Raw genomic sequence first — 12457 nt, forward strand, 5'->3', positions numbered from 1 at the left:
CTCCTAATGCCTTTGGCCAATTTTCTAAAGGTTTGTCCAATTCCTCTTAGGCCTCGTACACACGACCGAACATGTCCGCTGAAACTGGTCCGCGGACCAGTTTCCGTGGACATGTTCGGTCGTGTGTAGGGCCGACCGGACAATTTTCCGGCCTAGCGGACTGGTTTCCAGCGGACAAAAGTTTCTTAGCATGCTAAGAAACATGTCCGCTTGAAAGCTGTCCGTTGGAAATGTCCGCTGGTTAGTACGTCTAACCAGCGGACCGAAATCCCGCGCATGCGTCGAATTGATTCGACGCATGTGTGGAAGCATTGAAATCGCGCGATAGAGAATGTCGGTGTCGTCTACGTCACCGCGTTCTCTGTCCGCAGGGGTTTCGGTTTGATGGTGTGTACAGCCATCAGACCGAAATCTCCCAGCGGACATGTTCAATCGTCTGTACGAGGCCTAAGAATCCCAACCAAGCCCTAGGTACTGGTTAGAATAAGAAAAGTTCTAACACTCCAGGGCTCAAACAGTTGTACATCCGATGGTGTCTCAACCCGTAATGCTCCGTCTGATGCTGCCCTCCTCGGATGGGGAATCTCTAAATATTCACAAACATGAGAAGGAACAAGTGCCTTGTTTGGGTTACTTGGGTCACACCGAAGACTTTGGTGAGTCACTGGACATGGGCTATGGGTAGGTGTTTCATTACTACCTTACCTTATTACCAAGTTAATTTCTGGAGAAGTCCTTCGGTTTTTTACAGTGCCTAGAAAAAGTATTCATACCCCTTGAAATTTCCCACATTTTGTCATGTTACAACCAAAAACATAAATGTATTGTATTGGGATTTTATGTGATAGACCAACACAAAGTGGCACATTTGTATGGCGCCCCCCAGAGTCAATACTTTGTAGAACCGCCTTCTTTTTGGGGGTGTCTCTACCAGCTTTGCACATCTAGAGAGGGACATTTCTGCCCATTCTTCTTCTTTGTAAAATATCTCAAGCTCTGTCAGATTGGATGGAGAGCGTCTGTGAACAGCAATTTTCAAGTCTTGCCACAGATTCTCAATGGGATTTAGGTCTGGACTGTGACTGGGCCATTCTAACACATGAATATGCTTTGATGTAAACCATTCCATTGTAGCTCTGGCTGTATGTTTAGGGTCGTTGTTCTGCTGGAAGGTGAACCTCCCCCCAGTCTCAAGTCTTTTGCAGACTAATAGGTTTTCTTCTAAGATTGTCCTGTATTTGTCTCCATTCATCTTCCCATCAACTCTGACCAGCTTCCCTGTTCCTGCTGAAGAAAAGCATCCCTACCACATGATGCTGCCACCACCATGTTTCACGGTGGGGATGGTGTGTTCAGGGTGATGTGCAGTGTTAGTTTTCCCCACACATAGCATTTTTCTTTTAGGACGAAAAGTACAATTTTGGTCTCATCTGACCAGAGCACCTTCTTCCACATGTTTGCTGTGTCCCCTCCCCCACATGGCTTTTCGCAAACTGCAAACAGGATTTCTTATGTCTTTCTTTCACCAATGTCTTTCTTCTTGTCACTCTTCCATAAAGGGCAGATTTGTGGAGAGACCACTAATAGTTGTCCTGTGGACAGATTCTCCCCCCTGAGCTGTGGATCTCTGCAGCTCCTCCAGAGTTACCATGGGCCTCTTGGCTGCTTCTCTGATGAATGCTCTCCTTGCCCGGCCCGGTCAGTTTAGGTGGACGGCCATGTCTTGGTAGGTTTGCAGTTGTGCCATACTCTTTCCATTTTCCGATAATGGATTGAACAGAAGCTCCGTGAGATCTTCAAAGCTTGGGAGATTTTTTTCTAACCTAACCCTGCTTTATAATTCTCCACAACTTTATCCCTGACCTGTCTGGTGTGTTCCTTGGCCTTCATGATGCTGTTTGTTCACTAAGGTTCTCTAACAAACCTCTGAGGGCTTCACAGAACAGCTGTATTTATACTGAGATTAACTTACACACAGGTGGACTCTATTTACTAATTAGGTGACTTCTGAAGGCAATTGGTTCCACTAGATTTTAGTTAGGGGTATCAGAGTAAAGGGGGCTGCATACAAATGCACAAAACAATTTTTATTTGTAAAAAAAATTGAAAAACATTTATCATTTTCCTTTTACTTCACAATTATGTGCCACTTTGTGTTGGTCTTTCACATAAAATGCCCAGAAAAATGTATTTACGTTTTTGTCGTATCATGACAAAATGTGGAAAATTTCAAGAGGTGTGAACACTTTTTCAAGGCACTGTATGCATTCTTTATTCTGTGAAATTGTACCTGGTTGGTATAGCTCTGAAGAAGGGGGCGTGTCCCCCAAAACGCGTTAATCTTCCAATAGCGGCATACACGGTTAGATGACGTTGCCTACTGCTGGAGTTGTGTTTGATGTGCTTGTTCCTTGTCATGTTTTTGGCCTTTGAACCTAATATACACTGGTGGTGGTAACGCACTTGGCGTTTGCGCCCTCCTGTGGGTTTTCACTGGTTAGGATAAGTTAACACTGTCTTCAGTTTTTTGAACTGAGGCTTAGTGCTGGTTGTTCTATGAAATATATTCAGTTTTGCAGTTAGGTAAATCCACAAGACATTTCAGAAGCATGTGATTCGCACAGGAGTCGCACCGCATTCCTGTTCAAATCAAATCCGATTCCGTGCGGTGTGATTTGAGGCCATTATTTTGTATGGCTCATATCGCAACGCATCCGCACAAAAAAAGTGCAGGCTTTTGCCTTTTACCTTTTTTTCTTGCCGTACTGGAATCGGATCGCATGGGTGTTTATACCCAATGCGATCCGATTCAAGCAAATGCATTGCGTTCTGCAACGTGCTTTTGGGGTGTTGTCATCTATGTCTATGCAGATACGATACGGTAAATGCAGCGATTCCTGTGCTTTTCCGCATCGCATTACTAAATCCTACACTGCACATCCACCATTCTGATAAGCCATGAATGTAATAAAAGCAAAACTAGACTATTCTGACCATCCCACTTACATTATACACTTGGGGCCAGATTCACATACATTTGCGGCCATGTAACGTAACCCGTTTACGTTACACCGCCGCAAGTTTCCAGTTTTAGTGCCCGATCCACAAAGCACTTACCTGGAAACTTGCGGCGGTGTATCGTAAATACGTCCGGCGCAAGGCGTTCCAATTCGAATGGGCGGGTACAATTTAAATTAGGCGCGCTCCCGCGCCGGACCTACTGCGCATGCTCCGTTTCGTAACTCCCGCCGTGCTTTGCGCGAAGTGACGTCATTTTTTCGAACGGCGACGCGTGTAGCGTACTTCCGTATTCCCGGACGTGTTACGCAAACAACGTTAATTTTTTAATTTCGACGCGGGAACGACGGCCATACTTTATACAGCAATACGATTGCTGTGTAAAGTTAGGGCAGGTCAAACGACGACTAAAATTGCGACGGGAAACTAGAGTAGCGGCGACGTAGCAAACGCGGAAAACCGTTGTGGATCGCCTTAACTGCTAATTTCCATACCCGACGCTGGTTTACGACGCGAACTCCCCCCAGCGGCGGCAGCGGTATTGCATCCTAAGATCCGACAGTGTAAAACAATCACACCTGTCGGATCTTATGGATATCTATGCGTAACTGATTCTATGAATCAGTCGCATAGATACTCTGAGAGATACGACGGAGCATCTGAGATACTCCGTCGTATCTAGACTGTGAATCTGGCCCTAAATTTCCATAAGTATTGGGACACCTGCCTTTACACGCACATGAAATTTAATGGCATCCCAGTCTTAGTTCGTAGGGTTCAATATTGAGTTGGCCCCGCCCTTTGCAGCTATAACAGTTGAAGCTTTTATAGCTGCACAGGAAGGGGGGACTCAATATTGAACCCTATGAACTAAGACTGGGATGGCATTAAAGTATATAGCTACATTGTCGGCGAGGTTGAAAAAAAGACACGGACTAAGACTGGGAAGCCATTAAAGTTTATATGTGTGTAAAGGCAGGTGTCCCAATACTTTTGACAATATAGTGTATATCTATATAGACTCTTTTATAGGTATATTTATACTTTATTTTCTACTCCCTCACCACATACAGTACTTGTTTATATACAGATGGCGTACAGTATATATCTATACACACTATTTTATAATTCCTCCCCACATACAGTATATATATATATATATATATATATATATATATATATATATATATATATATATTAGCACGCTATTTTCTGTTGGGCAATGACGGACCTCACCACAAACAGTATACACTACTTTCTATCTATATTCAGTATTTCTATCTTTAGAAATATCTATATACACTATTTTCTATTTCCTCCTTTGCACACGTTGACTTTTTGTCTACAGAACGGGGGAAATTCGGTGTACATATACCTGGTAGACTGGCTCCATCCTGATTTTTCTTTCCTGTGTGATGATGACGAAAACAAAACAAGAGGGAGATGTTAACCATGCAGAGAGATGTTTCATGGGAATCAGCGGGGACATTATGGTCGCACAATAAGAAAATAAAATGAGTTTATGATGACTTGCAGACCCTTCCTCATCTACCTCCACATGGCTTTCTACAGGTTGCTACCAACAGACTGAAGACGAGTGTTCTACACAGGACAACAAACACGTGGCGAGACATGGCCGCACTAGGCAGTGCCAAAACCGACCTCGGTATATGGACCACTGACCTTTCTTGTCCTTCTTTTCATCCTCCATTTCACTTGCCCCCAACAAGGTGAAAATGATTCCAGTTTGAGAATTGACACCGACGGCTGTTACAAGCATTCTTCCGGAGCCTTCCATCACATGAGTTCCTAGGCAGAAGATGGGATATGTATGTATGTAAAGACAGCATAGAAGTATTGTATGCGAGGACAGTAGGGATGTGAGCAAGGTGCAGCTTAGTGTGGTGGGCAGTAAAGCACACAGAGTCAGGGATGGACTGGCCATTGGGACTACAGGGAGTTTCCCGGTGGGCCGATGGCTCAGTGGGCCGGCTTCAGTGACAGCGGACCGCCGCCCCCCTCCGCTCCTCTGTCTCTCCCTTCCCGCAGCGCTCACCTCCTCTCCCTCCCAACAGCGCTCACCTGGGGGGACAAAGAAGCAGGGGGAGGACCAGAGGAGCGACAAAGGAGCATGTGGGAGGGGACAGACAGCTGACTCAACAGCTATGGCCTGGGAGTTTCTCACTTCTGCCCAATCTTGTCCCATAAGGGGGGGGGGCACCAAACATTTTTTGCCCCGGGTGAAATAATGTCTAGCTTCCCCACTGGTACTGCCTATAAGAGTACCAATACCAGCTATTCTACTCTAATAAAGTAGAACGGCTAGTGGCTAGTGAAGGGGGAGAGGGGGCTTGGGTGGCCGGGGGGGGGGGGGTGCGGGAGTTGTCCGGCCGCCATGGGAGAGACCTGTCAAAGTGGGCCAGTCTGGATGAATTTCAGGGCCAAATTGTTGTCCCAGTCCAGCCCTGCACAGAGTCCAAAATAGGCAAGAGCAATATATTGTAGAAAGATTCAACTCAGTGCAACTAGGCCCGGCGGGTAGGCACAGCCCTTCAGAGCCACTTACGAACTGTCACAGCGGTCTGTACGCTTGGAAGATGCCAACAGCGTCTGCAACGAGGAGCAGAATTCGGCCTGGCCGCACCCAAAGGGGAGACTTCCTGAAACGAGGTAGGTGTAGTCCCAGCACCGTCTCTCCTCCTCAGGAACATTTCCCTATCTCTGAGCACTTTCCCTTTCACACGTGGAACCAAAATGCATGCCAAACCCAGGGGCCAGTGTCTTAAATAGACACTGCCCTGACCCAAGATGGCTGCTGAACTAGACTAGATTTTAGCTGCCCCGCCATACCTCCCGAATTTCTGAGATGGGAATTAGAGACACCTATTAACAAAAGTATGTAGGCATAGGACACATCCCCTGCCACGCCCACTTAATATATTGGCTTTTGGAATTTACAAATGCCGAAATTTAGAAATTGGATGAAAGGTTTAGCACTGGGAAACAGTTTTTTAAGATAAACCGTGCATTTTATATACAATTACATAGATCAAATCAAGGACAAATGAGGAGGACAGAGGGACTTTGTTCTGAATGAGAGACAGTCCCTTGAACTCAGGGACAGTTGCGAGCTGGTTCCTCAAGAGTTAGGTGGTCCTGAAGAAGCGGTACTCCCGCGAAACACGTAGACCTCTATCCTAAATCTCGACCATATACCATGCAACTCCATGGTGGCTATAATTGTAAGAATCAATATGCAAGCTCACTTTTCATATGTTGTATGTTTTAACACTTTTTTGTTGTCAAATAACTAATAAAATATTATGGCCCGGATTCACATACATTGGCGCATATTTATGCCGCTGTAGCGTATCGAATATACGCTACGCCAACGTAGCGCAGAGAGGCAAGCACCGAATTCACAAAGCACTTGCCTCCCAAACTGCGCTGGGTTCCCTCGGCGTAAGCCGTCATAGGTGAAAGTGGGCGTGAGCCATGCTAATGAGGCGTGACCCCATGCAAATGATGGGCCGAGTGCCATACAAGTACTTAAAACGAACGGTGCATGCGCCGTCCCGTGGACGTATCCGAGTGCGCATGCTCAGAATCACGTCGGAACTACTCCCTAAGATACGACAGATCACTGCCTACGACGTGAACGTAACCTACGCCCAGCCCTATTCACGTACTACGTAAACGACGTAAAATACGACGGCTGTGTTCCCTGGTCCATACCTTAGCATGAGTTGCGCCTCATATATGGGGAATAACTTTACTCCGGACGTACGACTTACGCAAACCGCATATATTATATATGTGCATAGAAAATCAATGGGAGCGGCAAATTGCGCCCAGCGTAAATATGTGCCCACGATACGACGGCGTAGGCAAGTTACGTCGGTCATAGGAAGCCTATTTTTAGGCGTATCTTAGTATGTGGGTCGGCGCATAGATACTTACGTCGGCGTATCTTGGGATACGTCTGCATTAGTGCTTTGTGAATCCGGGCCTTTGTATTTTTATATATACTTTTGTACTTGTGTGTGCTTTGAAGGGGCAGTTAAAGTCCTACTTGCCCTACATGTTCCCAATATATTTGAAACAAGGCTGATACCCTCCAACTGTGCACAACTTTGATATATAACCTTCCCCCACACACATTCAATTATTTTTATCTGTAATTATTAAAGGAAACCTTTTAGACCTCTATACAGATTGAAAAGTCTGAGTGAGGCCAGATCTCCAAATGAGCAAACCTTTTTCCAGGTTAGAACAGAACTAGACTATATTGAACTGTCCATGGACATGTCGTACTCCATGTTTTCCAACTTAAAGTTGCAGCCACTTCAAAGTAGTTCATGCACTACTTTGGTCTGACTTTAATGCAACTTTAGGGCCATAGACTTCAATGTTAACCCTCAAAAGTTGTATGAAAGTTTTACCTGAACGTTTTACATGCAACGGTTGTTCATTATCTTTGGTCAAAGCCAAAGTCTCATCCAAGTCATACCCATTCAAAGTTGTATCAACATGGCGTCAAGCTACTTTGGAGTCTTACAAGTGTGAATGGGGCCTTACTGTAGGCTGAAGACTATCATATACGGTATGTAGAACACATAGCTGGGATTTTCTTTCTGGTCGGAGACAGAAGACGAGACGATTCCACAGCCTTTATATAAAAGGCGACCTGTGTATACGTATTCTGCCTATGGACAAGAAGCATGCCCTTACCTGACAGCAGCATTGGATCTTTATCTACAGCTTTGCGGACTTGATCAGACTCTCCCGTTAAGGAACTTTCATCAATTTTCAGGTCATTTCCCTGTATGAACAATCCATCCGCTGGAAGAAGGTCGCCTGGGGTTGAAAATAGAAGACAGCAAGGTCTTTAGAGAGATACTGCTTCTGCTAACCTTAGAGTATCGTGTCTACAAGATACCAATATTTTCAGTGGTAGAACGTACCATACTTAACCTGTGCTATGTCCCCAACCACAAGTTCAGCCACTGGGATCTGAATGACTTGGCTTCCGCGGACCACGGTAAACTTCTGTTCCTGTTCAATGCGGCTCTGGAGGCCTCGGAATTGTTTCTCTTTGCTCCAGTCATTGAAGGCAGTGACTAATACAACACAGACCACAGATAAGAGGATAGCAGCACCCTCAATCCAACCTGCTTCTGCTTCACCCTCGTCTTCAGCCCCAGACGCCGCTCCACCACAACCTGCAAGAAACAGAAAACGTTGTCAATGAACGCCCACTCGACCCAATTGCCCTCTGCAATTTGATGACACATAGACGTTCTAATCACAAACCAGGTCACACAATATACATCTCCGACTCCGGTTTATAAACCCAGATGCATGTGAATTTTTCTTGACCAACATATCTGTAAACTTTTGAAAGAATGTTTTTTAATTGCTTATCATCTAAAAGTTATTGGTACCACATCCCCTTGATTGATAGCAATATGAGAATAAGATAAATGGGATTTTAAGGGTGCAAATTACACAGACAGATATCAAAAAGTATTTTATTTATAAAAGTTAAAAATTGACAAATTAAAATCCATCAAAATATACAAAACAGTTTCAGAGTGGGCAGAATGACAAAATTCTCAACATGTTTCACCACTGTTAGTAGCTTCATCAGGCGTTTACTTTTGCCAGGCACTATCTACTGTATAATGATGGATTGATTGAGAATACAAATATTTATATATAAGGCCGGAAGGTCAGGAGGAAACCCAAAAAGATGGATCATTAGGTGTAACCATAGAGGGTGGTATATGAAAGAGACATACTTAAAGATTATTAGCTGGATTCACATAGATGGGCCTAACGTTAGGCAGGCGTAGCGTATCGCATATACACTACGGTGCCGTAAGTTAGAGAGGCAAGTGCTGTATTCACAAAGCACTTGCGTCCTAAGTTACGGCGGCGTAGCGTAAATGTGCCGGCCTAAGCGCGCCTAATTCAAATTGTGAAGAAGTGGGCGTGTTTTATGCTAATGAATCGTGACCCGTGGACATATACCAGTGCGCATGCTCCAAATTACGCCGCAAAGACTTATTGGTTTCAACGTGAATGTAAATTACGCCCAGCCCCATTCACGGACGACTTACACAAACAACGTAGCAATTTTTAAATTCGACTCGGGTCAGACGTCCATACTTAACATTGGCTGCGCCATCTTTTCGGTGGAATAACTTTAGGCCTGAAAACGCCTTACGTAAACGGCGTATCTTAACTGCGATGGGCAAGCGTACGTTCGTGAATAGGCGTATCTCGCTGATTTACGCATTCTAGGCGTAAATCAGCGTACACGCCCCTAGTGGCCGGCCTAAAAAGACAGTTAAGATACGACGGCGCCCGCGGTCGTATCTTAGCTAGATTTAAGTGTATCTCAATTTGAGAATACACTTAAATTTACGACGGCGCAGATTCAGAGTTACGCCGACGTATCTACTGATACGCCGGCGTAACTCTCTCTGAATCTGGCTAAAAGAATAGCAGTCTGGCTATAACTTGGCTAAGTTCCTTGAGGACTCTCAGGTGTAAGCCAACTGGTCCTTGTGATTTATTCATATTACATTTTTCTAGTCTTTTTTGAACATTGGCTTCTGTTAGCCACAAGGATATCATATTGTATTACAAAAAATACGGTCTTGTTTATTACACCTCTCCTTTTCCATTTAAAGAGAGAGAATCCAGCATTAGTGCTCTACAAATAAGGGATCAGTGTGGAATGTAAACATCTCTTTCCATCTCTCTCCATCTCTTTTAATGAATTGAATCAATTTCCCCTATTGTTGGGCCTGCCAGATAAAGCAAAGTTATCTAAAGAATCTCCAAGCATTTTTCTATGGGATCGTTAAACATCAACGCGTCCTCTACAGCAGGGATAAGCAATTAGCGGACCTCCAGCTGTTGCCAAACTACAAGTCCCATCATGCCTCTGCCTCTGGGTGTCATGCTTGATGCTGTCAGTCTCGCTATGCCTCATGGGACTTGTAGTTTGGCAACAGCTGGAGGTCCGCTTATTGCAGATCCCTGCTCTACAGCAATCGTCTGTGTTTTATTAAAGTTACAGTGTAACACTGTTGGATCGGCCCAAACAGATATTGGACTGCAAAATTTTTGGGAGTTGGGAATAGCCTATCAGGAATTGATCAGTCAACATAAAGAATATTCTTGAAGTAGGGTATGCTCCACAAAAGTTTTTGAAGTCTTACAGCCTTTAAGGGATTCCATTCTAGTAACAGCTACTACTAGATGCTACAGGCTGTTCTCCTATTTTGAAGGTGGCAAGCTCCACATCATTAGGAGCCAAAATGATCTCTCCAAGCCTGGGAGTTACGGCAGATGCCTGCGACTCCTCAGGGAAAATATTATCTGGCATGGATCTTCAGACTCTCTCTCTGATACAGCCTTCACAGCAGAAGGCTCAGAAGCTGCTAAAGCTGCAGGCAAATCAGATAATGTTCCTAGAGGGGAAGGCACCGAGGTACGTATACTGCCTTTGCGGTTAGAATCAGCAATCAAAGTCGCAATTTGTCCCATGAAATCCTTCATAACTACAGTGAAATCCTTCTGGGAAATGGCCAAGGAGAAAGTCGCACCTGACAGAGCTAATGAAGACTCAGTGGGCCAGATCCACATAGAAATGGATTGGCGCAGCGTATCAGAGATACGCTACGCCGCCGTACCTTACCTGGCGTTCTTTCAAATCCTCAAAGATTTCGTGACGTAAGTTACGGCGGCGTAGTGTATTTCTGGCGGCGGATTTCAAATTGGGCGGGTAGGGGGCGTGTTTCATTTAAATGAAGCGCGTCCCCGCGCCGAATGAACTGCGCATGAGCCGTCCCGTGCATTGCGCTAAGGACGTCATTTTTTTAAACTTAGACGGGACTTACGTACATTCTGATTCACGGACGACTTACGCAAAAAAAAAAATTCAAATTTCGACGCGGGAACGACGGCCATACTTAACATGGCAAATCTAACTATACGCCGCAAAATACCAGCTTCAACTATACGCCGGAATAAGCCGACTAGAGACGACGTAAGAGAATGCGACGGCCGCGCGTACGTTCGTGGATCGACGGAAATAGCTAATTTGCATATCCAACGCGGAAAACGACGAGAACTCCACCCAGCGGACGCCGAAGTATTGCATCTACGATCCGAAAGCGTACGAAGCCGTACGCCTGTCGGATCGAACCCAGATGCCGTCGTATCTTGGTTTGAGGATTCAAACTAAAGATACGACGCAGGTAATTTGAAAGTACGCCGGAGTATCAGTAGATACGCCGGCGTACTCGCTCTGAGGATCTGGCCCAGTGTATGTAGGGACTTCAGCAGGGGACAATGATCCAGGCTGTCATTGTCAGGCCCTTGATGGGGTGCTCTGCAGGTTGCCCCAGAACTATTAGGTCTCGTACACACGATAGGTTAACCAGAGGACAGCGGTCTGATGGACCGTTTTCATCGGTCAAAACCGATCGTGTGTGGGCCCCATAGGTTATTTAACCATAGGTTAAAAAAAAGACAACTTGATTTAAAATTAACCTATGGATTCCTAACCGATAGGTCAAAACTGATCGTTAGTAGGCACGACCATCGGTTAAAAATCCACGCATGCTCAGAATCAAGTCGACGCATGCTTGGAAGCATTGAACTTCGTTTTTTTCAGCACGTCGTTGTGTTTTACGTCACCGCGTTCTGACACAATCGGTTATTTAACCTATGGTGTGTGGGCGCGACGGACCATCAGTCAGCTTCATCGGTTAACCTATGACAACGGTCCTTCAGACCATGGTCCTCTGGTTAACCTATCGTGTGTACGAGGCTTTAGTGGATTGTGAGCTGAAGGTACTCGTTACAGGGGATTGCTCCCCACGTGTTTGACATGTTGCACTACTTGGCAGGGAGAACTTCATACCGAATACAGAAGGAAAACCTTGAGGGTCTAAGGGCAGAAAAAATTCAAATGACTAAAGGTGATAAAGTCACTGTAGGCAGCAGCAAAAACAAAATGAGGTGCCACTAGGAGCAGCGGCAAAGAGAGTTCCAGTTTGCACCTAAGCTAGTGTCGTCTAGTTCTCGGGTGCTCTCACTATAATACCTAGTTCTTGGTTCCAGACTGGAAGAAGCTGTATCTTATCTGAAGAACCCAAGCTGGGTGTCAGGCGTTCCGTCACAAGAGTCAACTTGGTTGTTTTGCTGACTGGCTGGTAAGTGTGCTGGGAAATCTTCCATTTGTTTGTGATGTGCATTGCCCTTCCACCTGAACCTTACTTCAAAGGCTAGTTATAGGTTGGGGCGGTTGCCACTTTTTGTAACGATGCTAAAGAAAGTACCCTGTGATCCTGCCATTTCTTCTAAAATTGCTTGATTTCTGGTGCTAGGCCAACCACACTATTCAGATGCAATTGAAATA

At 45.2% G+C, this 12457-nt stretch overlaps 1 protein-coding gene across 11 annotated transcripts in view; it reads right to left on the bottom strand.

Annotated features, from left to right (window-relative positions):
- The window catches only part of ATP2B2 (ATPase plasma membrane Ca2+ transporting 2), a 226662-nt gene that overhangs the window by 69298 nt on the left and 144907 nt on the right, over nt 1–12457 (bottom strand). For 7 of the 11 annotated variants that reach the window (XR_005750530.1, XR_005750531.1, XM_040358825.1 and 4 more), the window contains exons 5-8: nt 7983–8240; nt 7750–7875; nt 4702–4827; nt 4394–4426 (exon numbers count right to left, since the gene is read on the bottom strand). Coding sequence is in view for 9 of the 11 variants with exons in the window: in XM_040358825.1 (XP_040214759.1) it covers nt 4394–4426; nt 4702–4827; nt 7750–7875; nt 7983–8240 (543 nt within the window). In the remaining 2 variants the exon portion in view is untranslated. The remainder of the gene's footprint in view (nt 1–4393; nt 4427–4701; nt 4828–7749; nt 7876–7982; nt 8241–12457) is intronic. The other 4 variants (XM_040358827.1, XM_040358826.1, XM_040358830.1 and 1 more) reach the window with 1 other exon arrangement.

The sequence above is a fragment of the Rana temporaria genome, chromosome 7, assembly GCF_905171775.1.
Source record: "Rana temporaria chromosome 7, aRanTem1.1, whole genome shotgun sequence".
In the NCBI taxonomy this organism is placed as follows: domain Eukaryota; kingdom Metazoa; phylum Chordata; class Amphibia; order Anura; family Ranidae; genus Rana; species Rana temporaria.